The 27,994-nt window shown below is 40.5% G+C and overlaps 1 protein-coding gene across 3 annotated transcripts in view; it reads left to right on the top strand.

Annotated features, from left to right (window-relative positions):
• Nucleotides 1-27,994, top strand: part of MAPRE2 (microtubule associated protein RP/EB family member 2) — a 188,512-nt gene that overhangs the window by 97,690 nt on the left and 62,828 nt on the right. For 2 of the 3 annotated variants that reach the window (XM_068993538.1, XM_068993537.1), the window contains one exon: nucleotides 8,944-9,071. The exons of the other annotated variant lie outside the window; for it this stretch is intronic. In XM_068993538.1, the coding sequence (XP_068849639.1) occupies nucleotides 8,951-9,071 (121 nt within the window). In that variant the 5' untranslated portion in view covers nucleotides 8,944-8,950. The remainder of the gene's footprint in view (nucleotides 1-8,943; nucleotides 9,072-27,994) is intronic. 3 annotated transcript variants of the gene reach the window in all.

The raw sequence follows: 27,994 nt of genomic DNA, 5'->3' as shown, positions 1-27,994 counted from the left end.
TGCATGCATGCTAAATCGCTTCAGTTGTGACCCACTCTTTGTAACCCTATGGACTATAGCCCACCAGGCTCCTCTGTCCATCGGATTCTCCATCAAGAATACTGGAGTGGGTTGCCATTTCAGTCTCCAGGGGATCTTCTGACTCAGGGATCGAACCCCCATCTCATTATGTGTCCTGCATTGGCAGGCGGGTTTTTTACCACTAGTGCCCCCTGGCAAGCCCATGCATACAGGGTGAAGTGGGGCAAAATCAACATACTGGCCCTCAGGCTAAGGCTGGCCTTTTCCATGTGTCAGTGATCACTATCCACAGACAAGCCAGAAATGTGACTTCACCTGCTGGAAGGGATTTTCATTTTTCTGTGTGTTTTTCTTTCTCTTACTTGCAAAAAAAAAAAAAAATATATATATATGCATATATATGTGTGTGTATATATACATATATAATATGTATATAATATAGTGTGTACACAATATTATATATATAATATAATAGCTATAATATAATATATAACATTATAGATTATATATATACACATATATATATAGTGCCAGTTTCCCAGAAAGGCATTTGGACATTCCCAGAAATAGTATCTAAACTATACACTGTGTATAAACTATGTGGTGATTATTGTTTTGTTTTCAAGAAGGAGCAGTGGATGCAGATTCATTTTTTAAAAGTTTATTTTATTGAGATATTGTTGGTTTACAATGTCGTGTTAATTTCTGCTGTGCAAGTTCATTCTAAAATGAAATGTTAATGCCATATCAAAATGTGTGGCCCAGAGACCGACATGCTAGGAGATCGTCTCTTGCTTACAACTTCAGTGCTGTTGTACTTACCAGGTTTTAAACACACAGTGATCTAGTTAAAGTACCTACTGAAAGCCACAAATTAGAGGACAGGACTTGGACTTCCTTTTTTACGAGGGTGACACAGAGAGAAATGCTTGTCCTAGAGACCAGATGTCAGGTCATCGAAGAATAAACAGTAATTTCTGTGGAACAGGCATGCTGAAGAGCCAAACAGAGTAAACCCTGCACAGTATGATGGTTCTTTATTCTGTAGCACTCAGTGTTATCTTACCTTTCTTAGCCATTTACTTTGCTTGCCTGAGTCTTTGGAAATTACTCAGTAAGATTTTTAAAAATTAATATTTTGAATTGTCCTTCAAAAAGACTAGGAATCCACATTTGTCAGCCAAGAATACAATTCCTGCCCTTCTTCCCTCATAGGATTTATTTTTTCAAGAGTCAAAATGGGAGCAGGGAACCACTTTAACTATAAAATGATAGAAAAATTCCTTTGTGATCTATACATCATATCTGATGAATAAGTAGAGACCAGTACTTTCATCTTAATATTGTAATATGGATTGGCATCTAAGAAATTACAATGAAATCTTCAGATTTTAGTGGATGTTTACCTAAGAGCTAAGACTGTTAAACTCCACCAACCTTGAGTTTAACATTTGGAGAAATATAAATTCTCATTTGTGAATTGTTGCATCAGATGAATAATTTCAGCTTGAGTGTATTGAAGTTGCACCTGTAGAAAGTTGTCTTTTTCTGAAGGAATTAGGGGGAGAAAAGAGTGACTGGCAGAGCAGAAATAGAATTCTTTTTGTACTTCAGCTGCCTTCCCTGCACAGAGGAAATCTGGACCTCAGGCTCTCCCTTGCAAAATCTGAAAGTGTCACACATTTGGATGAGGGACTAATAGAGGAGGTGAAAGATAACCACAAACTGAAATGAATTTAGAAGTACCCCTGTAAAATATGGAGGAAGATAGATTATAAGAATATTCTCATCAGCATGGATAGTAAATAGAAATGAACTATGTTGATTCCATTGGTATTAATTTGAAGTAGGTATATTGTTGTTCAGTTGTTAAAGTTGAGTCTGACTCTTTGCAACCCCATGGACTGCAACCCCTATGTCAGGCTTTCCTGTCCTTCACTATCTCCCTGAGTTTGCTCAAACTCATGTCCATTGAGTTAGTGATGCTATCTAAACATCTCATCCTCTGTTGCCCCTGCCTCCTCCTGCCCTCAGTCTTTCCCAGCATCAGGATCTTTTCCAATGAGTCAGCTCTTTGCATCAGGTGACCAAAGTATTGGAGCCTCAGCTTCAGCATCAGTCCTTCCAGTGAATGTTCAGGATTGGTTGCCTTTAGGATTGACTGGTTTGATCTCCTTGCTGTCCAAGTGACTCTCAAGAGTTTTCTCCAGCACCACAGTTTGAAAGCATCCATTCTTCAGTACTCAGCCTTCTTAATGGTCTAGCTCTCACATCCGTACAAGACCACTGGAAAAACCATAACTTTGACCGTACGGACCTTTGTCGGCAAAGCGATGCATCGTTGTTGTTTTATTTTAGAAAATGTCAGAAAACATTCCTAACCTTGACTGCTCCACCCTTGCTCTGTCCTCTATCTTTGTTTGCCCACAGGCCCCTCAACAATGTACTTACTTTAGGGTTTCTGGGGACTGCGGTTGTGTCCGGTGGAGATGCGGATCTGGTTGAGGTTAGAGTGTGAGTCTAGTAAATAACTAACTGAAGTTTTACTAAAGCAAAAATCAGCTGCTATTCTGTTGTTTACCTGGTCATCTTAATGAGCTCGTTGAAGGCAGATAATGCTTTACTTGCTCTTGTGCACCGACTGTCTCAGTATAAAAGAATTGTTGTCCTTTGGTGAACATTGTCAGTAAAGACACAGAAAAGAGTGTGATTCATTGACACAACCTGCAGCAAATGACTTGCTTCTCTGTTCTTATGGATTTTTTAAAAGCTATCATAACTCTTCAACCTGTCCTTCTGTTCTGCATTTCTTTCTATTACGTAAACACAGACCATCATTACTCACTTACTTGTGGATAATCTTTCTAAAACACAGATCTGATTGTGTCTCCCCTGCTTTGCATTTAATTTTGTGTTTTAATCATCTAGAGCAAAAATTTCATCCGTTTTTGCCCTCTGGCACAATTCCAGGCCTTAGTGCCTCACCCTCCAGTAGTACATTGGCTCTTTTTTTTTTTTTAATTTTTTTTTTAAATTTTAATTTTTACTTTATTTTACTTTACAATACTGTATTGGTTTTGCATTGCCTCTTAAAGCAAAAGCTTCTCCCTACTGCCTGCAGGCAAAGCCATTAGAAAAGAGCATGGACTGCCAAGAATTATGCTGGTGAATGAAAATTATACCAGACACTCCAAAACATTTTAAATTTTGAATTATTTTTACTGAAGTTTTATATAATTTACATAGTTGATTTTTAAAATTAGTAATTAAAAGCAAATGGTTTGTATGCTAAATAATAAAACAATGGAAGTTATTAAGCAAAAAATTAAAAGCATTTTTAGTAATGTTGTGGAAAGGCAGTAACTGTGGTCACATTTGTGGGGTTGCCAGTATCTTAAGATTTTTCACATCTTAAGGGGAAGAAAATTTAGAGATGCGGGTGCTTCTGAGGATGGATATATGTTTATTTTTATACTTAACTATAAATAAATAAAATTGTCACTTAGCACTTTAAGTAGAAAGCTGATTTTTGTTGCTTTAGAATTAATAAGAATTTCAAATACAACTGTTTAATAATAGGTATATTTTTGTGTAAAATCTGTATGTCTATATTTTTCTATTGTATATAGTTGTGCTTAAAAATATTATCTCTAGTATTTGTGACCAAAGGAATTCTTGGAGAAATGACTGGTTTTAAGTCTAAGGCAGCAAATATACAAGTTAAGCCTGAAGCTTTTTCTCATACCAGAAAGCAGGGAAGTTAGCAAAGACTACTAGAACCTTGTCAGAAAAAACTCAAGCCAGTGATTTAAACTGTGTATCAAATGTGTTTAAATCTGTAAGTTCATAATTACACTTCAGAAATAAAAACCTCATTGGTCATGTTTGGAGACTATTAGGAAACTTACCTCTTTGTTGTGAAAATCTGAAGATATAGGGAAAGAATCAGGCATCTATCTTGCCTTTCTTATATGATCAGTATCTCAGAGAGGAAATTTCTCTTTGTAGAATTATTCAGCTAATAAATCAAGATTAAATAGAAGAAAAGGGAGAGAACTCAAATAAACAAAATAAGAAATGAAAGGGAGAAATAACAACCAATACCACAGAAATATAAAAAGCCACAATAGAATACTATGAACAGTTATATGCCAACAAATTGGACAAGCTAGAGGAGATGAACGAGTTTCTAGAAACATGCAGCTCACCAAAACTGAATCAAGAAGAAATAGATAATTTGAATGGATAGAATTCACTAGAAGTGAAATAGAATCTGTAATTACAAAACAAACCTCCCTGCAAACACAAGTCCAGGACTAGGTGTCTTCACTGGGGAATTCTACCAAGCATACAAAGAAGAACTTACACCAGTCCTTGACAAACTCTTCCAAGAGATTGAAGAGGAGGGAACATTCCTAAAGTCATTCTGTGAAGCCACCATCTCCCTGATACCAAAACCAAACAAAGATAGTACCAGAAAGGAAAATTACAGGCCAGTATCGTGGATGAATACAGATGCAAAAGTCCTCAACAAAGGGTCATACACTATGGTCAAGTTGGATTTACCCCAGGGCCATAATAATGGTAAACATATGCAAAACAATCAATGTGATATATCACATCAACAAAAGAAAACACAGAAACCAAATAATCATTTCAGTAGATGCAGAAAAAGTATTTGGGAAAATTCAGCATCCATTCATGATAAATACTTTCACTGAAATGAGTATAAAGAGAACAGATCTCAGCATAATAAAAACTGTCAGAAACCCACAGCCAACATAATACTCAACAGTGAAAAGCTGAAACCTTTCCTGCTGAATTTTAGAACACAACAAGGATGTCCACTCTCACTTCTATTCAACATAGTATGGGAAGCCCTAGCCACAGCAATTGGGTGAGAAAAAGAAATAAAAGATATCCAGGTTAGAAGGGAAGCACTAAAATTGTCATTATGTGCAGATGATGTGATACTCTCTATAGAAAACCCTAATGACGCCACACAAAAACTATTAGAACCAATAAACAAATTCAGCAAGGTACAAGATTAACATACAGAAATCTGTTCCATTTTTTACACTAGCAATAAAATATCAGAAGGGGAAAGTTAAAAAAAAAAAAAAACCTTTTAAAATCACATCAAAGAAAAAACTAAGAAATACACCTGACCAAGGAGGTGAACGAGTTACATGCTAAGAGCTATAAAACACTGATAAAGGAAATGGAAGGTGATTCAAATAAATGGAAAGATATCTCAGGTTCTTGGATTAGAAATATTGATATCATTAAAACGACCATTACAGGTTTAATGCTATCTCTGTCAAATTACCTATGAAATTTTTCACAGAACAAGAATAAATAATCCTAAAACTTACGTGGAACCAGAGAAGACCCAGAATTGCCAAAGCAATCCTGGAAGGGAAAGAGCAAAGCTGGAGACATAACCCTTTCAGACTTCAGACGATACTCCAAAGCTATAGTAATCAAAACAGCATGGCATTGGCACAAACCCAGACATATGGATCAGTTGAACAGAATAGAGAGCCCAGAAGTAAACCGCACACCTGTGGCTAACTAGTCTTCAACAAAGGAGGCAGGAGTACACAATGGGGGAAAGACAGTCTCTTCAGCAAGTGGTGTTGGGAAACCCGAACAGCCACCTGTGAATCAATGAAGTTAGAACACTCTTTACACCATACATGAAAATAAATTCCAAATGGCTTAAAGACTTAAATATAAGACATGACACTTTAAAATTCCTAGAAGAGGGCATAGGCAAAACATTCTCCTAAATAATATTGTAGCAATACTTAGGTTAGTCTCCCATGGTAGTAGAAATACAAGCAAAAATAAACAGGACCTTCTCAAGCTTACAAGCTTTTGTATAGCAAAGGAAACCGTAAACAGTACGACCTACAGAATGGAAGAAAAGATTTGCACACGATGCAACCAACAAGAGCTTAACTTCCTAAATATACAAACAGTTCATACAGCTCAATATCAAAAAATAAACAGCCCAAGCAAAAAATAGGCAGAAAATCTAAATAGACATTTCTCCAGAGAAAATGTATAGCTGACCAGTAGACATATGAAAAGATACTCTACATCATTAATTATTAGAGAAATACAAGTAAAAACTATGATGAGTTATCACTTCATACCAGTCAGAATGGCCATCATCAAAAAATCTACAAATAATAAATGCTGGAGAGGCTGTGGAGAAAAGGGAACTAACTCTCCTATACTGTTGGTGGGAATGTAAATTGGTGTAGTCACTATGGAGAACAGTATGAAGGTTCCTTAAAAAAATAAAATAAGGACTTCTTGGTGGACCTGTGGTTAGGACATGCTTCCATTGCAGGGGGCACAGATTTGGATCCCTGGTTGGGGGACTAAGGTCCCACAAGCCACATGACCCAAAAACCCCCCACTAAACTGAAACTAGCATTACTATGTGATCCAGCAGTACCACTCCAGGGCATATATACAGGAAAGATGAAAACGCTAATTTGATTCAAAAAGGTAACATGCACCTCATTGTTCATAGCAGCATTACTTGCAATAGCCAAGACATGGAAGCAACCTAAGTGTCCATTGACAGATGAATGGGTAAAGAAGATATGGTAGATACATTATCAGCCATAAAAAAAAAAAAAGAAATATTGCCATTTGCAGCAAGGTGGATGAACCTAAAGATTGTCACACTAGGTGAAGTAAGTCAAACAGATAAAGATAAATATTACATAGCATCAGTTACATGTGGAATCTTAAAAAAAAATACAAATGAACTTATTTACCAAACAGAAACAGACTCACAGACATAGAAAACAACTTTATGGTTACCAAAAGAGAAAGTTGAGGGAGGGATAAATCAGAAGTCTGGGATTAATATATACACACTAAAGTATATATAATGAATAAAGACAAGGACCTATTGTATAGCACAGGAAACTATATTCTGTACCTTGCAATAACCTATAATGGAAAACAGTCTGAAAAAGAATATGCATATCTCTGAATCACTTTATACAACATTGTAAATCAACTATACTTGAATTTAAAAAAAGAATAATAGAATATCACTTTGAAGTTTCTGAAGAGTTGGGATTTGTTGTTGTTTACTCACTAAGTCATGTTTGACTCTTTTGTGACCCCCATGGACTACATAGCCCACCAGACTACTCTGTCCATGGGTCCCAGGCAAGAATACTGGAGTGGGTTGCCATTTCCTTCCCCAGTATTCACCTATTAGAATGGCCAAAAGCCAAAATACTGACACCACCAAGTGTTGGTGGGGACATGGAGCAATAGGAAGTTTTATTCATTGCTGTTGGGAATGCAGGATGGTATAGCCCTGTTGTGAGACAGTTTGGCAGTTTCTTATAAAATTGAACACACTCTTACCATATGACCCAGATCAGTCGTGCTCTCTGGTATTTATCCTAATGAGTCAAAACTTACAAAAACCTGCACGTGAATATTGATAGTAGCTTTACTCATATTTGCCAGAACTTTGAGGCCACCAAGATGTCTTTCAGTAGGTGAGTGATACATTCAGACGGTGCAGTATTATTCAGTGCAAAAAAAGAGTGAGCTCACAAGTCATGCAAAGACATGGAAGAACCTTCACTGTGCATTAGTGAAAGAAGCCAGTCTGAAAAGGCTATGTACCGTATGGTTCCAACTGTATGACCTTCTGGGAAAGGTAGAACTCTGGAGACAGTAAGAGGGATCAGTGGTTGCCAGAAATGGTGGGAGGGAAGGACGAATCGACAGAGCAGAGAGGATTTCTTTCTTTTTTTTTTTTTAGGATTCTGTGTGATACTGCAGTGACGGATATATGTCATTGTATATTTGTCACAACCGAGAGAATATTCAACACCAAGTGGGAACCTAATGTAGACTATAGAATTTGGGTGATGAGAGTGCATCAGTGTAGGTTCACTGATCGTTACAAATGTACCAGCTGGTAGGAAGATTGTCGGACGAGGGGGTATATGGGAAAACTCTACTTTCCACTCGGTTTTGCTGTGAACCTAAAACTGCTCTAAAAACATTCTTTATTAATTAAAAAGAGGAAACCAATCTTACCAAACTATAGCTGCTGCTGCTAAGTTGCTTTAGTCGTGTCCGACTCTGTGTGACCCCATAGACGGCAGCCCACCAGGCTCCCCCGTCCCTGGGATTCTCCAGGCAAGAACACGAGTGGGTTGCCATTTCCTCCTCCAATGCATGAAAGTGAAAAGTGAAAGTGAAGTCGCTCAGTCGTGTCCGACTCTTAGCGACCCCATGGACTGCAGCCTACCAGGCTCCTCCATCCATAGGATTTTCCAGGCAAGAGTACTGGAGTGGGGTGCCATTGCCTTCTCCACCAAACTATAGCTATCCAAGCATTTTAAGCAAAACAAACCTTTTCTGTGGCCACTGTGTGCCCCTTCAGAAAAAAGTTAGGTAGTAGGTGTCATGAATGGTCAGAAGAATATTAACAGTCAGAAATGAAGGGAGGACTCATGCAGTCAGTTCCAAATACTTTCTGTATAATTTTTTTTTTATAATTTTTTTTTTTTTTTGCTTTATCCAAAGTTTGTAGGGATAAAGACTATCTGGTGAAGTTTTTTTTTCTAATGAAACGTGTATGTATCCTGTTTCTGAAGGGAATTTCCTTTTCTCTAAAGCTGATTAAAAAAAAAAATTGTTCCTAACTCATCTTCTAAGTGAGACACTGAATTACATGAGACAGTAGGAATCTCAGAGCCGGAGCAACATTTAAATCAAGTTGAAGGAGATATAAAATGATGATGCACGAACCATATATGAGTTTTAACTGTATTAGAGTTCTGCCAGGGTTGGATGGATGTCTGTCATTTCTGAGTTCATTTTTTTCTTGTAGGTAAATAAATGTTGTTTGTTTGTTTTTTCTAGTTGGGGAATGGCGGTCAACGTGTATTCTACCTCGATAACCCAAGAGACTATGAGCAGACATGACATCATCGCTTGGGTTAATGACATAGTATCTTTAAACTACACGAAGGTGGAACAGCTTTGTTCAGGTAAGAGAATTCTTTTAAGTATTTACCTAAACGTTCACTCATGTGGAACGTGATTTTATAAACCACAGATGATGTATTTGGAATAGGAATATGTATATATATATATATATATATATACAGCTTCAATAGATAATTTAAGGAGAAAACCTCAGGTATAATTAAAGAACATATAGGGGAAATGATGATGTTCACCAAAGAGCATTGAGCCTCCCCAAAACGTGTTATGAGTGATCTCGCTGAAGCTCTGTACCTGATCTCCCACCCTTTTCTCTGTCACCCCCCACCACACATCTCTTCCTAAAAATACAGATTGGATCCTGCAAAACCCTTTCTTATAAACATTCCAGGCACCACGTTGTCCTTCCTACAGGATAAAATTCACTGTTTTACGTGACAGATAAGGTCCTTTCCCTCTGGCTGCCGTGCACCCCCTCGGTTTCACGGCCCACACCTCCCTGCCCTGCACCTCGCCCCACGATACTCTTTCTTCCCTAAAGACTCCTTCCCTTTTGCATCACATGGATTTTTTTCATGCTCCCGTTGCCAAGAAGGTCTTTCCCCTTCTCTTCATTTGCAGTAAAATCTCGTTCACACTTTAAAATCCAGCTCCATTGTCATCTCCTCTGAAGGCTTCCCCAGACCTCCCAGGCTTCATGGTGTTCCTGGAGCACCGTGCCCACCACCCTTCCAGAATAATGCTTACCACGCTGTGTTAGAAGGTCCAGCTCTTATTCCCCTGAAGGTACCCAGAGCCCTTGAGGATAGGGCTGTGTCTCATTCTTTGTCAAGTGTCTGAGGCAGCACCCTGCCTACTATGAAGTAGGTGTGTAAGGTGCATATAGAGCTAAATTTTTTTAAAAATTTTGATTTCAGTGATTAAGTGGGGGCTCGTTAAAGAACATGTCACTAGTGAAGTAATTCATTCTTAGGTTAGAGTATTTAGCAGAGACATAGTCTTCCTTTTGGAACAGGAAGTATTTTCTTCTCATGAACTAATAGATGAGAGATTTCCTCTCTGCCTCTGACCCAAAATGGTATTAGGGACTAGAAAATATTCCTGAGATGGATTCGTGTGAAAACTCATGAGACATGATCGATATAGAAGCGTCTTCAGGTGTAGCCGGTGTGGCGATGCCGGGGCCACAGCAGGACATCCTGTGAGTTGTGTGTAGACAGATTTCATGCAGGGCCGTCAGCCCCCACCAGTCCAGGCCCAGCAGAGAGGACACTCTCGCTTCTCCGCATCTAGGCTGGATCAGAACGAACTAGCGGACAAACTTCCCTTCTACTGACACCTCTTCTCCCATCGTCATTTTCTCATGAGCAAGACAGTAGGGTATCCAGAAGCTAGGCCTTCCCTGACCCACCCGCTCTGTGTCCAGGCTTCACAGTCCTCTGATTTGGGAGGTCAGTAGTGGATACAAACCGAGGAGTTCTTTACCCTTTAGTACGATCTAGAGAAAAGCCGACTTAGACCATAATGACGCCCAGGAATAATGTGTTGTTCGCCTATTGAAGTGACTCTAGCAATGACTGTCGGAAATGGCCCCTGTTGCACCCTGCTCAGCTGCAGATCTCCACTCAGGTTTTCTGGTGCTGTTCTTGCTCTGCGTTCTGGAGTGCCCTGCTATTCTATTTTATTTCTGAAAGAAAGTATGTATGTATGTATTTGGTGCGCTGGGTCTTTGCTGCTGTGCGTGGGCTTTCTCTAGTTGCAGGGAGCGGGGATCTACTCTTCGTCATGGTGCATGGGCTTCTCATTGTAGTGGCTTCTCTCGTTGCAGAGCATGGGGTCTAAGTACTTGGACTCAGTAGTTGTGGCGTGGGGCTTAGCTGCCCGGCTGCCTGTGGACTCTTCCCAGACCAGAAATCGAACCTGTGTCCCCTGCATTGGCAGGCAGATTCCTATCCACTGTACCACCAGGGAAGTCTTAATATTTTATTTTTAATTTGCTGGAGAAAAAAAAAACCCAGAGTGTTTTCTGTTATCAGCCATCCCTTTTCTATTAATAACACATACCACTTTACATTGTAATTGTGGGTCCGTTTCTCCATGGGGCCTGACACACATTCTTCCCTCAGAAGTGCTCGTATTAGGATGAATGCAGATCAGTTTGAAACTGCTGTGGGGCAAAGACAAAACTGTGTATCTTTCCCATAAAGTGGCTGTGTGTACTTGTGGATAAGGGCCATGGCGTTGGTTATCCAGAAAAAAAGAGACACAGAGAAGGAAGGAGATAAGAAAAAATAGTCATAGAGAAAATTGCCAGTCATGGGTCTAAAGTGTTGAAGGGGCCCATGAGGAGCTTCCTGTTTAACATATTTGTGGGAGTTTTTGCAGACAAATGAAATGAGAAGCAAATTAGAATTTTTAGATACAGTAGTAGTAAATGCTGGAGTGTCTGTGTGTGTGTATCTGTTCTTTGTATATGTATATATAATTTCTTTGCATGTCTTTTTAATTTCTCATAAGGCAAATTCAGTAAAATTTTAGCAGCATTTGTGAAGGGTTCTTGAATAGTTACCTTAAAGAAAGCATTGGTGTGCATTTTCCAATCATATGGACCTACGTTGCCATCCAGTGTGGTGTGATGAAACCTGTGGAAACCATTTTGATCATGAGAACAGATAATTTTCATTAGGGTAACTCACTGGCTACCAAATATATTGTATTTTTTCCCTCAAAAAGCGAACAAACATGTTAATCCCCATAGTAAAGAAATGGGTGTTTTATTTTAGGTAGTCATTTCATCAAAGTGTAAACTGGGGACTAAGTGCATTTCTAATGTTCTGAGAAGCTGCTTAAGAATGCCAGTTTTGGGGATCCTTGACTTTCTAAATCAGCATCTCTGGATGTGTGAAGACTCAAGTGTGCCAGCCAGCAAGCACCCCAAGTACTTCTGGGCTGCAGCCAAGAGCTTGCTGTGCATTTTAGAGAAACCCCAATCCACCAACAGTAAAAATATCCAGAATTTACCTGGCACAGTTCCCTTATTCATAATTTAGTCTTTGACTTTTGTCTTCTACAGTGGCATTTGGCAAGAAATTCTATCATTTCATTTATTTATGAACTTCTTTATTTATACCCTTCTTTGTTCTGGAAGACTTTGCAGGCAGCGAGGACAGTGCCATTAGGATAAGAACAAAACCAGATATTGGTGACCTTAGTGATTTGTCCTCAGCACATTTAGAATGAGTTGTCCAATTTCTTGGATAATATCTTTTTCTTTTACTTTCTTTTTAATTCCTTTAGTTTACTGTGTATAATTTTATTTTAGTCGTAAGCTGTGGGAAAACACACAAAATACCTTCACATATTTGTGATGTTGTTTCTTGTTCAGTAAAATTGTTCCTTACTCTTTTTCCTAAAGACTTATGTTCCAATACTGTCAGTACCCCTTTGGAATTTTTTCCCCATTTGCATTATTTGTTCCTATTTGTTATTTTATTTCCAGCTAAGAGCTCTCCCTGCAGCTATCATTAAAACTAACATCAGCTTTTCTTTAGCTCATGAATAGCTGAATACTGCTTCACATGTGTGGGTCTTTTTCTGCAGAATTTTCTACCTTTATATCATCTCATTTGTTTCCGTCTAAGCATTTTTAAAGCTTTATAAAGGAGAGATGGTGTGAGGTTTAACATTTTGAAACACAGTTGTAGTAAGTTGCAAAAAGATGACAGTGACTTTTTCTTTTCCTGTTATTTTAACCCAGGGATGTAACCTTATGAAATTGACTTTGAACATGAAATCTGGGTTATGCAGTCATATGCATCTTTAGTTTGGGTCCATGTCTTGTGAGCAACAACCTTTATGTTGCAAGTGAAAAGCTGGACTACATTAATGAAGGCCAGACTGTCAATGGGTGTGAATATTGCCTAGTAATATGACAGTATATGGCTCATCTATGTTTGATTTGAAAACAACTATTTGTGGATTTCCCATGTTGGGATGGGGGATTGAACCACGTGAAATACCAGATTTGTTTGGCCTAAAACTATTTTTTGTTTTAGTTCAACTGCTTTCTAAAATTTCTAGGGCTTTTTGCAGAGTGACACGTTTTGGTTTTACTGTAGTACCAGCTCAAACCAGTTTGATAGAATTTTATAAGGGATTTAAGAGAGAGAATGGGCATATATTTAAGACAGAAAATACATTTTTTTCTTTCAATTAAAAAAGAGAAAGATGGACAGTATGGTGCTTAAGAAGCCATGAAATTCACTTTAGTGACTAGAAATACCATTTTGGAGAGGATGGAGGTAGTGAACTGTCTGGAGCAGAAAAGCAAAGAGAGGTGAGGCAGGGAGGTGGTTGGGAGTGCAAAGAATGTACCTTTCCTTTTCCTCTTCACCCTCCCCATCCTCTGCTCTGATACATGAATTTCCTTTGAGGCTTTTTTCTGACAGCCATCTCTCTGCGCCCCAGTCCTGTCCCCTCAACTGGGATGCAGGCAGCCAAGCCGTTGGGTCCACGACTGAGTCACTGGCAGAGCCTGGCCAGCCAGCAGCTGACCAGCGACACCCCCTCGCCCCAGAGGCTGTTGCAGACGGCCCTCTCTCCCCCATCTCCTGTCTCCTCCCCACTCCCTCCACAGGAGGAGCAAACTGCTGATGCGCAGATGCCACGCCTGTCCCCAGGCTGGTTATAACAGCTCAGTTATTTTCCTGAGCATTTTAGTATTTGAATATAGTTTGAATTAAATCATTTTTTAGAATGAAAAAAATTTTAGGTCTTCTCTTGACTAGCAGTTTTTTTTAAAAAGAGACAGAAAAAATGATCAGGATTTGATTCAGTTTCATTTTGTGCTCTCGCTCTAGATGGTTTCAAGCTTTGTCTTGGATCAAGTGTTTGGTGTTTACTTCTTCCAGGAAAGCTCCCGAGTCCAGCTGGTTGTGTCGTAGTCATACTGACCATTCCGAGCCCTTGATGGCTCCCGGAAAGGACTAGGCCGTACAGCAAGCAGCCCTGCAGGATTTAGAGGGGTGGTTGTCAGCCGTGCCCAGGACCTGTGCGCTTTGTGACCGTTTTTGGCTGCAGTCTGTGCCTCTGAAATAAGTCGATCCCACCCCAGTGTTTCTCCCTCCTGTCCACAGAGACCTCTGTCAGGAGGACAGGTTGCTGATGAAATCAGCTCAGAGTCTAAATTTAGTAGACCTCCTCTCGTTGAACTGAAACCAAGTAAGGATATTTTGTCGGTGTCTGGTAGCTCCAGAGCTTACTTAGCTTTGTAAAATATCATTGCTTGTTACTTGCTTTCAGAAAGTTAAGTCATCTTGGACTGTGTTACTGTTGTTGCAGATGTCATTGTATTACAGTGGAATATTATCCATATTTGTGATGTAATTACATAGAAGTGGGGTTTTAGGAATTTTGCCCATAGTCTTTCTCTGATTTTATTTGGCTGAAGATGGTTTTTAAAATCTATTTACTTGGTCTCAGCAAACTAATTGGAGAGCAGGGGGACAAAAAGTGAGTTGAAAAATCAGGGGAAGGAGATTCAGAGTAGGGTTTAGCTGCTGCAGTGGGTAATACACTCCCGTGTCTCCACTAATGTGCCACTTGAAAGGAGTTTATTTTTTGAGTAGAGTATGGAAAGTAGTATTTTTTCCTTCTAAATGTGTTTGTTTATATATATATTTGATCCTTGGTTACCAAAAATAAACATAAATTGCTGTTTTTGTTGGGCTTTTCTATTCACTGCATTTTGTAATGCTAAACACCATGGTGGGAAAAAGTGTGTATGCACTCACCTTCGTTTATCCAGCAGCCCCATACGTAGATGGAGGATATATTTGTGTTTATGTGTGTACATACATACACACATACATACGTATTGATATTGAAAGCAATCAGCCATCTCTTTGTCTCATTACTGTATTCAGTTCTGACAATCAATTTTTTTCCAACATCTTTTTCTTACAGTTGCTTTACAATGTGTGAGTTTCTGTTCTACAGCAGAATGAATCAGCCATGCATATACATGTATCTCCTCCCTTTTGGACTTCTTTCCCCTCAGGTCACCACAGTGCCTTAAGCAGAGTTCCCTGGGCTATTTGGTGTGATCTCATGGTGTGTGTGCGCGTGCATGCGGTTGCTCAGTCGTGTCCGACTCTTTGTGACCCCACTCCATGGACTGTAGCCTTCCAGGCTCCTCTATCCATGGAATGCCCCAAGCAAGAATACTGGAGTGGGTCACCATTTCCTACTCCAGGGGATCTTCCCGACCCAGGGATCGAACTCGCATCTCTTGTTTCTTCTGCATTGGCAGATGGATTCTTTACCACTGCACCACCTGAGAAGTCCTCATTAGGTATCTATTTTATATATAGTATTGGGCTTCCCTGATAGCTCAGCTGGTAAAGAATCCACCTGTAATGCAGGAGAGCCCGGTTTGATTCCTGGGTTGGGAAGATCCACTGGAGAAGGGATAGGCTACCCACTCCAATATTCTTGGGCTTCCCTTGTGGCTCAGCTGGTAAAGAATCCGCCTGCAATGCGGGAGACCTAGGTTCAATCCATGGGTTGAGAAGACCCCCCCTGGAGAAGGGAAAGGCTACCCCACTCCAGTATTCTGGCCTGGAGAATTTCATGAACTGTATGGTCCATGGGGTCACAAAGAGTAGGACACAACTGAGCGACTTTCACTTTCACTTTTATATATAGTATCAGTAGTGTCTGCGTGTTAATCCCAGTCTCCCAGTTCCTTCCACTCCCCTCTCCCCCTTGGTATCCTTACATTTGTTCTTTACATCTGTCTCCATTTCTGCAAGTAAGATCACCACTACCATTTTTCTAGATTCCATATATGTGTTAATACACGGTATTTGTTTTTCTGTCTCTGAATTACTTCTCTCTGTATGACAGTCTCTAGGTCCACTCACATCTCCACACATGACCCAGTTTCTTTTATTTGACACACACGTTGTGAGCCCTTCTTTGTTCTAGGCCCCGGGGACCTGGATTAATAAGACGGGGTTGTGGTCCGCTAAGAGCTCAGTACAGCAGGGCACAGTCCTGAAAAAACCTAGAGGGCACACACAGTTGTCCTGTTCTGGAAGCACTTTGAGTCTGCCGAGGAAAGGTGGGCCACAGTGAGTCTGTAGAGATGCGCCTTCCTTCAGGTTCTTTGGGAGGAAGTGGGTGCTGCCTGGATGCCTTAGAATGGCCAAACACCTCAGAAATCCTTCTTCTTGAGTCACGTGGAGTGACCAGGACGTATAATGTGTGTTTTATTAGGTCCAGCCCTTAAATACGTGAAGGGTGTTGTTTCTCTAAGAGGAATGTAGAGTTTTTCCTGATGATGTCATATGAGTATGTGAAAGTTGTTTTTACTCTATTTCTTTGAAGAAACTGCGTACATCTGGGATTTTCTCAGGAAACCGTGGAATTGCTCATTTCTTTGGGAGAAATGCAACAAATATTTTCAGTTCCAGGAAGCCAGTGATAACTGCTCGGATCTTTAACTAGAGAGGTGTCAGGCAGCTCCATTAGTATTTTCCAGAGGGTCATAGGTACACATGTGTCCTCTTGGTTCTTATCCCTTTCTACTGGAGTCCCTCCTAGGTAGAGATGAACACTATAAACTAGGGAAGGTAAAACAGGGCAGACAGGTCACCTGGGATGAAGGCTGGCAGTTTATATACTAACCAGAAAAATCAAGGAACATGTAATCACTATGAACTTAATATAGTGCCTTAACCAGAGCAAAGCAAAGTGGTGACATGTTATTAGAAATTTTAGCTAATGATTGCCTTTGAGAATTCTCAATCGCATCACAAAATTTAATAACTGTAGGAATTTGTATAAAGCAGTACCCTTAATTAAACCCTAGACTTTCATCTCTTAACTGTTTTCCCTTATCTGAGAAAATTCCCAGATGTCAATAGATGAATACAGTCTTCTGGGTTCTTAGTAAGTGTATTGCTAATTCGCAGACTCTTTATCATGCATTCTCCCCTTGGGTTCATATCTTTTTCTTTAATCTATTGTAGTTAAAATTCTGCTAGGTTTCACCTGCTCAGAAACCATGAATGGGTTCATAGGTGTGAGTCTAGAGATGAGAATTGTTGTACTGTGGGCAGGTCATCAAGAGAGGTATAGGATGGGTCAGGTGATGAAGGTGATACCGATGAGAGGAGAGTGCTTTGGCTGAGGAATGAACCTCCAAATCCCCAGCACTGACTTCATTAGCTTTAAGCCTGGAGCCCTCAGTATTGAGGCCCCAGAAATCTTGGTGAAGGCTGTGGGACTCAGAGCCCAAGGAGACAGTAAGTTTTTTGATTCATAACTGTGATTTCAGAAACCTTCCAGAGCCCCTTCTCTGATTTTTGTCTTTGCATTACGATAAGATGCTCAGCATAATGATATGTTTATTTTGAAATCATTCACCAAGATCTATAAAACAAGTATCTTAAGGAAAAATGTGTATGTTCTAACATATTATAAGTTATGTTGATTTTTCCTAAAGGTGGTAGTTACTTATATGATAGATGTAGTCTTTATGAAACATTATTTTATATTTATATTGCTTTTTTTTTACCTTTCCCTTTTCTCTTCAGTTTAAATCATCTAAAGACTTAAACAGGAAGAGTAGAAAATTGGGGGAAAATAGTCATTTCCTTTTATAAATGAATTTGTGATTACTTAAGCACCTCATATGTTTATCTGGGGAAAGACTTAAGGACTGGAGAAGCCCTTGAATGTTTTTCAGTAGATAAACTTGAGGATCTTAGGAATGTGTTCATCTCCTTACTTTGCTAGGAGGAAGCCAAGGACCTCATTTTGTTCTTTGGTTCTTTGCCCTTTGAGTCTAAAACATGCATTTTGGAGATTCATATTTCATAGCTGAAACAACTCCATTCCATCCTATTCATTTTTATAGCTCCGATTATTTATAACCAGCCACACAATGCATGGTTTCATACGTTAGGGGCAAAATGATGTCATAAGGCCTCAACTTTTATGTATCATTCTTCAGCATTTTCATTGTGCTTTTATAGGTATTATCTGTTTTAATTCTTGTAACAACTGTGTGTAGAACAATGGGACTTTTTTATTCTTGTTTTATATAAGAGGATAAAAGCCCAAAGAAGCCAAGTGTTTACGGCGGATGCTAGTTGGAACCTCCCTAGCTCACCGGCTTCCTCTCTTCTTGTTCAGGTGTGCGGCCGCTGTAAACGTGAGAGAGGGGCTGTGTGTGTGTCTTATTTTTTTTTACATATCGGCTGCTGTAGACGTGGGAGAGGGTGTGTGTGTCTTATTTATTTTTTACATATCCATTCATCAGATGCCCACTGAATGGCTCTAGGAACAGAGTAGCTAGAAGTCCGTATCCCCACCCTTGCAGTTACTGATTGAGGAAATGAGACACAGCTGGTATTCTGTGGGTATTACACCGTGGCCTGGCATCATTATCAAGAACTTTCTTAGCAAAGGTAGTGAGATGCTAGTAGAAACATAAGCTTTTGCTCTTGATCTTAGAATTTTTAAAAAATGGATTGCTTTTTTTTGTTGTTGTTGTTGTTAATATTTATTTATTTGGCTGCACCTGAGCTTAGTTGTGGCGTATGGGATCTAGTGCCCTGCCAGGGATTGAACCCGGGTCCCCTGCATTGGGAGTGCGGAGTCTTAGCCACTGGACCACCGGGGAAGTCCCTCAAATTCCTTTTACTCTGCCTGCTGAGAGTGGGTGGGAGAGGACCGTGCCCCTTTCCCCTACCTGGTCTCCTTTCTTCTCTCCTTCTCTAAACTCTCTTGCCCTCTAAGCAAGGCTAAAGGGATCTGACATGTTGCCGCCTGCTCTGATTCAGGTCTCTCAGGATAATCCCTGGTCAGTGGAGCAGTAACCAGAGTCTTGGCTCCTTAGAGACACACACATGCACATTTGAAGCCCAGGCATGTAGCCCTTTCCTTATGTTGGACCCAGGCTTGTTTTAATAAACTTGGAGCTGCAAGGACACTTACTAATAACTTCCTCAGTGAGAAAAAGAACATCTTTTAGAATAATGTTGTTATATATATAATGGGTCCCCCAAAGGATGTGTGTGACTCAAGGAATCACTGTTTCCCATGCATTTCATTCTGTTCACTGAGCCTGTATTGCTGTAGCTGTGCTGGGTGCCTCTTTCAGTTCTTCTCCAGCTCCTTTCTTATAAAAAGCTGATGTTTGCTTAGCCCTGTACAAAAGGGACGTGCTGGTGCAACATTTAGGAATAGTTGTCTGAAATTGTGCCATTTGCCGAGATGTAGATAGACCTAGAGACTGTCATCCAGGGTGAAATAAGTCAGAGGAAAGCAAATATATTAATGCATATATGCAGAATCTAGGGAAATAGACCATCCTGTTCACAAAGCAGAAATAGAGACACAGATGTTGAGAGCAAACAGACGGATACCGAGGGGGGTGGGAGGGAGCAGTGAGATGAATTGGAAGATTGGGATCAACACATACACACTAATATGTATAAAAGAAATAACTGATGAGAACCTGCACAGGGAGCTCTAGTCTGTGCTCTGTGGTGACCTAATTGAGAAGGAAATCCGAAAAAGGGGGGATATATAAAAACATACAGCTGATTCACTTCGGTGTACAGCAGAAACTTAATACAACTCTGTAAAGCAACTATACTCCAATAAAAATTAAGAAAAAAAAAAAGACTAGTCATCTGTCTCCACCCAATTCTAGCCTCCTTTCTTATCTGTTTCCCAGTTCCAGCCGGGTTGCAGCCCCTAAACCTCTTCTATAAAGGAAATTCTAGGGCTGCCGGCAGTTTACAGTCACAGCGGACCCTGTGGCAGCACAGTAGAAAGATGAATTGGACCCCAGCCCCCATTTTAAAGAGCTGGTAAAGAGTTACCCAGCAGTTGGCTGGGAGAGATGGCTAATTAAAATGCAAGTCCAACTTACAACTTGGCTTTTGTAGCCATTGTAGTGAAACAGCTAATTCCGTACTGGGAACAGAAAAGCTCCGTAGAGAAGATGATGCTTGGGCTAAACTTAATGAAAGAGGGATTTCTGCTCAAAGGTAAAAGGTGGCAAAAGGATATTTTGGCAGAAAATGTCTGACATGCCTATCTCCTGCCCTCAGTCTTTCCCAGCATTAGGGTCTTTTCTAGTGAGTCGGCTCTTCGCATCAGGTGGCCAGAGTATTGGAGCCCCAGCATCAGCATCCATCCTTTCAGTGAATATTCAGGGTATGTCAGCCTAGAAGAGTTTCTTGAGTCTTTGGCCAAACAACCATGTGGATTTAGTGGGTGACTAATATTTCTGAAATGGAGTTTAATTGAAACACTCTCTAAGCTAGGTTCATGTTGAAAAGAGAAATTTGGGGGTTTTGAGTAAACGTACTATTGCTAATGCTGAAACTGAAGCTCCAGTACTTTGACCACCAGATGTGAAGAGTCAACTCATTGGAAAAGACCGTGATGCTGGGAAAGATTGAGGGCAGGAGGAGAAGGGGGTGACAGAGGATGAGATGGTTGGATGACATCACTGACTTAATGGACAGGCATTTGCACAAACTCTGGAAGATGGTGAAGGACAGGGAAGTGTGACATGCTGCAGTCCATGAGGTCACAAAGGGTCGGACACGACTTAGCGACTGAACAACGATGACTATTTAGCTATTTTTTGATGTTCTAACATATCGCTTTAGGTATTCCTAAAGTCAGCAGGTACATAGTAAGCGCCTATAGTGTGTCAGAAGACAGGCTAGAATCTGGGGATACAGCCAGATACAAAAAGCAGTAGAGGGGCTTACTGTCCTAGTGGTCCAGTGGTTGAGAATCTGCCTTGTAATGCTGGGGATGGGAGGTGGGTTCGATCTCTGGTCTGAGAACTAAGGTCCCATATGCTAAGGAGCACTTAGGCCCATGCGCTACAACTTCTGAATGCGTGTGCCGCAACTAGAGAGTCTGTGCATCACGACGAAAGATCCCACGTGATACAACTAAGACTCAGTGCAACCGAAAAAAGAAAAAAAGGCAATACAGATGATGCCTAGCTTGACACATTTGTATCCAGAGCATTTAAGTTCCTTTTTTCTCAGCTTTTCCTGAGTACAAAGCAAAGGTTAAGCAAAGTCCCTGGGCAGAAGTGGTGGCCTTCCGGCCCTTGTCACCGTTGGACGGCCTTGCAACATGAACGGGCAGTGTGTGCTCTGAATGTCTGAAGCAGGGGTAGACCATCCAGTTTCTCCACAGCTGAGATGATCAAGCTACACATCTTCAAGTTCTACTGTTCTTCAAAGGAAAATATTTTTTCTAACCTAGATTTTCCCTGGATTGTTTTTAAATTTACAGTTTATCAGCCACATAGACACCATTTAAAAAAAAAAAAAGAGGAGTGTCAGAAGTCATCATCAAATGTTTGCGCATGTTGGGCATGTTAGAATGGTATACCTGAAAACAGAAGAATTGCTTGGCAGTTCTTAAAATAACCATCACTCCACAGATTGAGTCAGGAGTTCCTTCTTATCCAAGTAAAACCATCACTGACTGCACACATAGGGTCAGGAGTTTGTTCTTATCCAAGAGTTTGGTCTTATCCTAGACCAGATTATTTAACAATAAGAAGCATATAAATGCAAAACTCGTGATGGTAAAATTTCCTACAGTTTCTCCTAGCATTCTCCAAAGGAAGACCACTTTTTCACTTTGATTTCTTTTAGATTATGTATTTGTTTGACAATTCATAGTGTATGTCAACTTTAAAATTACACTTAATTACAGTTAAGTGTAGCATTTAAAAATTGAATGTTTTTAAAGAAAACTTCTTTCTTGCCTTTTTTGCTTTCTTTTTCAGTTTCTTCTAGGATTGAATATCAGAAGTAAATACTTGTGCATTCCTCATACTAATTTGGGATCCTCATAATACTAGAATTGTGCTTAGAAAAGGGTTCAGTTCAGTCGCTCAATAGTGTCCGACGCTTTCCAGCCCCATGGACTGTAGCACACCAGGCTTCCCTGTCCATCACCAACTCCCAGAGCTTGCTCAAACTCATGTTCATCGAGTCAGTGATGCCATCCAACCATCTCATCCTCTGTCATCCCTTTCTGCTGCCTTCAATCTTTCACAGCATCAGGTCTTTTCCAGTGAGTCAGTTCTTTGCATCATGTAGCCAAAGTATTGGAGTTTCTGCATCGGTCCTTCCAATGAACATTCAGGACTGATTTCCTTTAGGATGGACTTGTTGGATCACCTTGCAGTTCAAGGGACTCTCAATTGTCTTCTCCAACACCCCAGTTCAAAAGCATCAATTCTTCGGTGCTCAGCTTTCTTTATAGTCCAACTCTCACATCCATACTGGAAAAACTATAGCTTTGACTATGTGGACCTTCGTCAGCAAAGTAATGTTTCTGCTTTTCAATATGCTGTCTAGCTGTCTAGGTTGGTCATAGCTTTTCTTCCAAGGAGCAAGCATCTTTTAATTTCATGGCTTCAGTCACCATCTGCAGTGATTTTGGAGCCCAAGAAAATAAAATCTGTCACTGTTTGCATTGTTTCCCCATCTATTTGCCATGAAGTGATGGGACAGGAGGCCATGATCTTAGTTTTCTGAATGTTCAGTTTTAAGCCAACTTTGTCACTCTCCTCTTTCACTTTCATCAAGAGGCTCTTTAGTTTTTCTTTGCTTTCTACCATAAGGGTGATGTCATCTCTATATCTGAGGTTATTGATTATTTCTCCCAGCGATCTTGATTCTAGCTTATGCTTCATCCAGCCCGGCATTTCTACTCTGCATATAAGTTAAATAAGCAGGGTGACAATATACAGCCTTGACATACTCCTTTCCCTGTTTGGAACCAGTCTTTTGTTCCATGTCCGGTTCTACCTGTTGCTTCTTGACCTGCATACAGATTTCTCAGGAGGCAGGTCAAGTGGTCTGGTATTCCCATCTCTTGAAGAATTTTCCACAGTTTGTTGTGATCCACACAAAGGCTTTGGCACAGTCACTAAAGCAGAAGTAGATGTTTTTCTGGAACTCTTGCATTTTCTGTGATCCAACAGATGTTGGCAATTTGATCTCTGGTTCCTCTGCCTAGAAAAGGATTAACCTGGGAAATATGCAGAAAGCAGTGTATTATAGAAAAATACTGTCTTGTGTATCACAGTTGGCATGAATGTGACGTGGTAGTTCCTCTGCAATTGCTGGACGCTTCCTTTGGTACCACCTTGGCCTTTTGGGCTCTCTCTGGCTTCCAAGCCTCTTCTCAGGGAGCTGTGGGGAAGAATGTCATCTCTGGAAAGGAGGGGGCGGTGTTGGTGTTATTGATGCTATCAGTGTTGGTGAGAGCTTGTGGACTGGATGAGGGGCGGGGGGAGCAGTAGGGAAGGAATCCTCAGCTGCACACCTTGGAGAGGAGGTAAAATGGCTTTGATCTGGGAAGAACCTTGCAGGTCCCAGTCCCAGGGACAGTGGCTTTAGCTGTTAAAAAGGCAGCCTTTCTAACATTGATCCAGAGTGCGTGGTCCCTAGGGTAGATATGGACTGTGGGTTTGTGCTGGTCTGTTCACACCTACTAAAAAGCCTCTTCATCAGCTGTGACACCTGGAGGTCACACAATGTCCTACATAGAGTACTGTTGATAGAACAATATGAGGAATAGTCTAATAGAAATTTCCTGAGAAATTGGGATGGTTTATAACCTTTAGGGATTAAAAAAAATTTGTATTGAAGCATAGTTGGTTTACAGTATTGTGTTGATTTCTGCAGTACAGCAGAGTGATTCAGCACATATATATATATTATTTTTTGTATTCTTTTCCATTATGGCTTACCTCAGGATACTGAATATAGTTCTCTGTGCTGTACAGTAGGCTCCACACTCCCTTCCCCTTGGCAGCCACAAATCTGTTCTCTGTGAGTCTGTTTCTGTTTCATAAATAAGTTCATTTCTGTCGTATTTTAGATTCCACAATAAGCGATATCCTATTTATCTTTTTGTCACTTAGTATGATAATTTCATTCTTTTTAATGGCTGCATAATATTCCATTGTATGGATATTGTATATACCACATTTTCTTTATCCATGCATCTGTCGATGGACAGCTTTAGGTCATTTATCCTTAATCTCATTTGCCTCTAAAATAGATACATTCTTAAAATTGAAGCTTAAAAATGGCACAGTTTAAGGGACTTTTCTCTAAAGAAACTTGTGCCTAGAAATATTGGTTCCCTCACTACCTACCAAATTAACTTAAGCTGCTTCTTTTAAAGCCTTGAGTAGTGCGTCTGCAATCCATCTTCCCAGCATCTTTCACCTTTACTTCCCTCCCTGTAGCCTGCATTTGCCCAAACTCAGTTTTCACCAGCTGTTGTAATTCCCTATTTTTGCTTGAAATGCCTCTTTGAGGACCATCCTCAATGCTACCTTCCAGCCTATTCATTCAGCAAAATGTGTGTGTTCCCTCTTAAAGTCTTAAGGTCATTGAGAACCATTAACCTCAATATTGGGGCATCTGTGGTGGCTCAGAGGTTAAAGCATCTGTCTGCAGTGCAGGAGACCTGGGTTCTATCCCTGAGTCGGGAAGATCCCCTGGAGAAGGAAATGGCCACCCACTCCAGTATTCTTGCCTGGAGAATTCCAACCTCAATATTGGAAGTCAAGGTCCTTGACGTCTAGAAATGACTGTGCAAATTTGACTTGACTTTATCTGTTTGATAATATTGATTACTCTTTGGGAGAGTTTATTGAACAGTTTATTTTCTTGGGCTCCAAAATCACTGTAGATGGTGACTGCAGCCATGAAATTAGAAGACGCTCCTTTGAAGAAAAGCTATGACCAACCTAGACAGCAGAGACATTATTACTTTGCCTACAAAGGTCTGTATAATCAAAGCTATGTTTTTTCCACTGGTCATGTATGGGTGTGAGAGTTGGACCATAAAGAAGGCTGAGTGCTGAAGAATTCACGCTTTCGAACTGTGGTGTTGAAGAAGGCTCTTGAGAGTCCCTTGGACTGCAAGGAGATCCAACCAGTCCATCCTAAAGGAGATCAGTCCTGAATATTCATTGGAGGGACTGATGCTGAGGGTAAAGCTCCAGTACTTTGGCCACCTGATGCGAAGAACTGACTCATTGGAAAAAACCCTGATGCTGGGAAGAATTGAAGGGAGGAGAAGGGGATGACAGAGGACAAGATGGTTGGATGGCATCACCTACTCAAAGGACATGAGTTTGAGTCAGCTCTGGAGATGGTGAAGGACAGGGACGCCTGGCGTGCTGCAGTCCATAGGGTTGCAAAGAGTCGAACACGAGTGACTGAACAACATCAACTGGGCAAAAGTTTTCAACTAACTCCTTTAATCCTTGTGTCTCTGTCATGTAGTTTAACTCTTAGAGTTGTTTTGTACTTTTGCTAGAATTTCCATGTATGTTTCTCTGGTCTCTCAAAACTAAATTTCTTGGTCCTTTAAGAGTAAAATCATTTTCCTCAATAAGTATTTGTTGGTTTATTGATTTTTTTCATTGATTAATAAATCAAGTGACATCCGTCTGTACCACCTTCCAGATGGACATTTCTTTATAACCACAAAAACTAGATTAGAAATCCAGCTTTTTAGATTCTTACCTCCTAAAGCTTTTCTTAATTTAAATCTTGCCTTTTGGACTTCCCTGGTGGGTAAGAATCCACCTGCCAGCACACATGGACAGGTTTAATCCCTAGTCCAGGAAGATTCCATATGCTGTGGAGCACCCAAGCCCATGCATGACTGCTCCTGAGCCCGTGTTCCAGAGCCCACGCACTACAGCTATTGCTGCAGCTGCTGATGTCCCTGCTTCTGGAGCATGTGCTCTGCCACATGAGAAGCCACCGCCGTGAGAAGCCTGTGCACCACAACCAGAGAGTGGCCCCCCGCTATCCGCAACTGGAGAAAGACCCAGCACAACCCCCAAGATAAATTAATTAAAATATTCTATTTAAAAAAAAATCTTGCCCTTTTACATAGTCACTCATGTAATTTCAGTACTTAAAAATTTTTTTTTTCCATTAGAGGAGGTAATACAAACAAGTGTGTGAAAATACAGGAGTGCACAATCATAGAGAAACTGTATCTTCTGATATTACAGCTTTACCAAGCTTTCTATTTTGATTACCCTGGTAAGAAAAGTGACCCCTTCAGAATGGGTTTCCCATGTATCTTTCTACCTTGTTTTTCATTTGTAATAAAAGCTTTTCCTGCTGCCTCTCCTCCTCTGTCTGGAAAGCCAGATTCTAACTTCAGCTCTGTTCTCGGACTTCGGCCTTGGGGACGTCTCGCTGCCAGTTTCAGTATCTGGGAGCCAGTGACATTTTGTCCTGCCACCATTCCTGCCTGCGCTCCGAGGGCCTCTCCCATTCCTGCATTCCTGATTCCCATGTAGAGGCCAGAGCTTATGGTATGAAGCTGCTTATGTCAGACAGCTTGTTTTGATAAAATTCAATGAGTGCATTACCCTAAAGGAAGTCACTGGTGTTAGAAACGAGAAGTGAAACCAAGCACCCAGCTCCGGTCTGGGTCGTTGTAAAAAGAAACCTTTCATACCACCACGATGATTCCTGACATGCCATTTCTTTCTTGTGTCAGTCGACTGAATCTTTGTCTGCATCAGTAGGCAGATTTGCAGTTTTGTGTTTTTCCCTAAGGCATTCAAATGCAAGATGGTAAGTTGCAGGGTAATTATGATTTCATTGAACAAAACAACTGGAAATGGTCCAGTTAGACTTTAGCATTCTTTGCATCCAGTTTTCAACTCAGAGTTAATGTCTATGAAAATTATTTTCATGATTTTATTTTACCACTCTTAAAATACCAGCTCTGTTCTGAGTATTACATGTTTTTATCTGTCATAATCTAATTATTTCTCTAAAATATACTTTTAAATACAAATATTGGTACCTAAAGCTTAATCAAAGGCTATTTGGTGTGTAGATTTTTGTGCTGTGGTCAGTGATTCATTCATGCTGACTCCTTGGGACCCCATGGACTGTAGCCCACCAGGCTCCTCTGTCCATGGGATTTTCCAGGCAAGAATACTGGAGTGGGTAGCCATTTCCTACTCTGGGGGATCTTCCCAACCCAGGGATTGAACTCCAGTCTCCTAAATTGGCAGGTGGATTCTTTACCACTAGTGCCACCTGGGAAGCCCAATGTAGATTTTTACTGTATTGAAATTTCCTACTGTAAGAAGAAAATAGTCTTCATTCTCCATGATTTTTTGATGAAGAACCACTTTTAAATCAACTCATTGCATTGATCTTGGGGGGCTTCCCTGGTGGCTCAGATGGTCAGTCTGCCTGCAACACAGGAGACCCAGGTTTGATCCCTGGGTCGGGAAGATCCCCTGGAGAAGGGAACAGCTATCCACTCCAATATCCTTGCCCGGAGAATTCCATGGACAGAGCAGCTTGATGGGTCCATGGGGGTGGCAAAGAGTTGAACAAGACTGAGCAACTAAATACGCACACACACATTGATCTAATATCTGATCGATTATCTCTATGAGAGTGTTGCTTTTAACATTGTTCTGTAAGTTTCTTAATAAAAGTCTGATTTAAAGGCAACTTCACTTTTAAAGGGGCTCAAATGGTAAAGAATTCGCCTGCAATGCAGGAGACCCAGGTTTGATCCCTGGGTCAGCTCCAGCATTCTTGACTGGAGAATCCCATGGTCAGAGGAACCTGGCAGGCTACCATCCATGTGGTCACAAAGAGTTGGACACGACTGAGCGACTAATACAACACTTACTTTGTAAAAAGTACTCCTGGTTTTTGAAGGCAGGTTGTGAACAGAGAGCTTTGGTATCTTTAACTGCAATTTGCTGCAGCTTATAAGATTCTTAAAAAGGTTTTATATCATAGGAATCAGTAAAACTTCAGGACATGTATCAGATGAAAGCCCAATGACATGGTTTGACAAGGATTTTTAATATATCTGATGA

This window comes from Capricornis sumatraensis, chromosome 21 (assembly GCF_032405125.1).
Source record: "Capricornis sumatraensis isolate serow.1 chromosome 21, serow.2, whole genome shotgun sequence".
Classification (NCBI taxonomy): Eukaryota; Metazoa; Chordata; class Mammalia; order Artiodactyla; family Bovidae; genus Capricornis; species Capricornis sumatraensis.
Note: the sequence above shows the minus strand (reverse complement) of the source record. Positions and strands in the feature narration are given on the sequence as shown.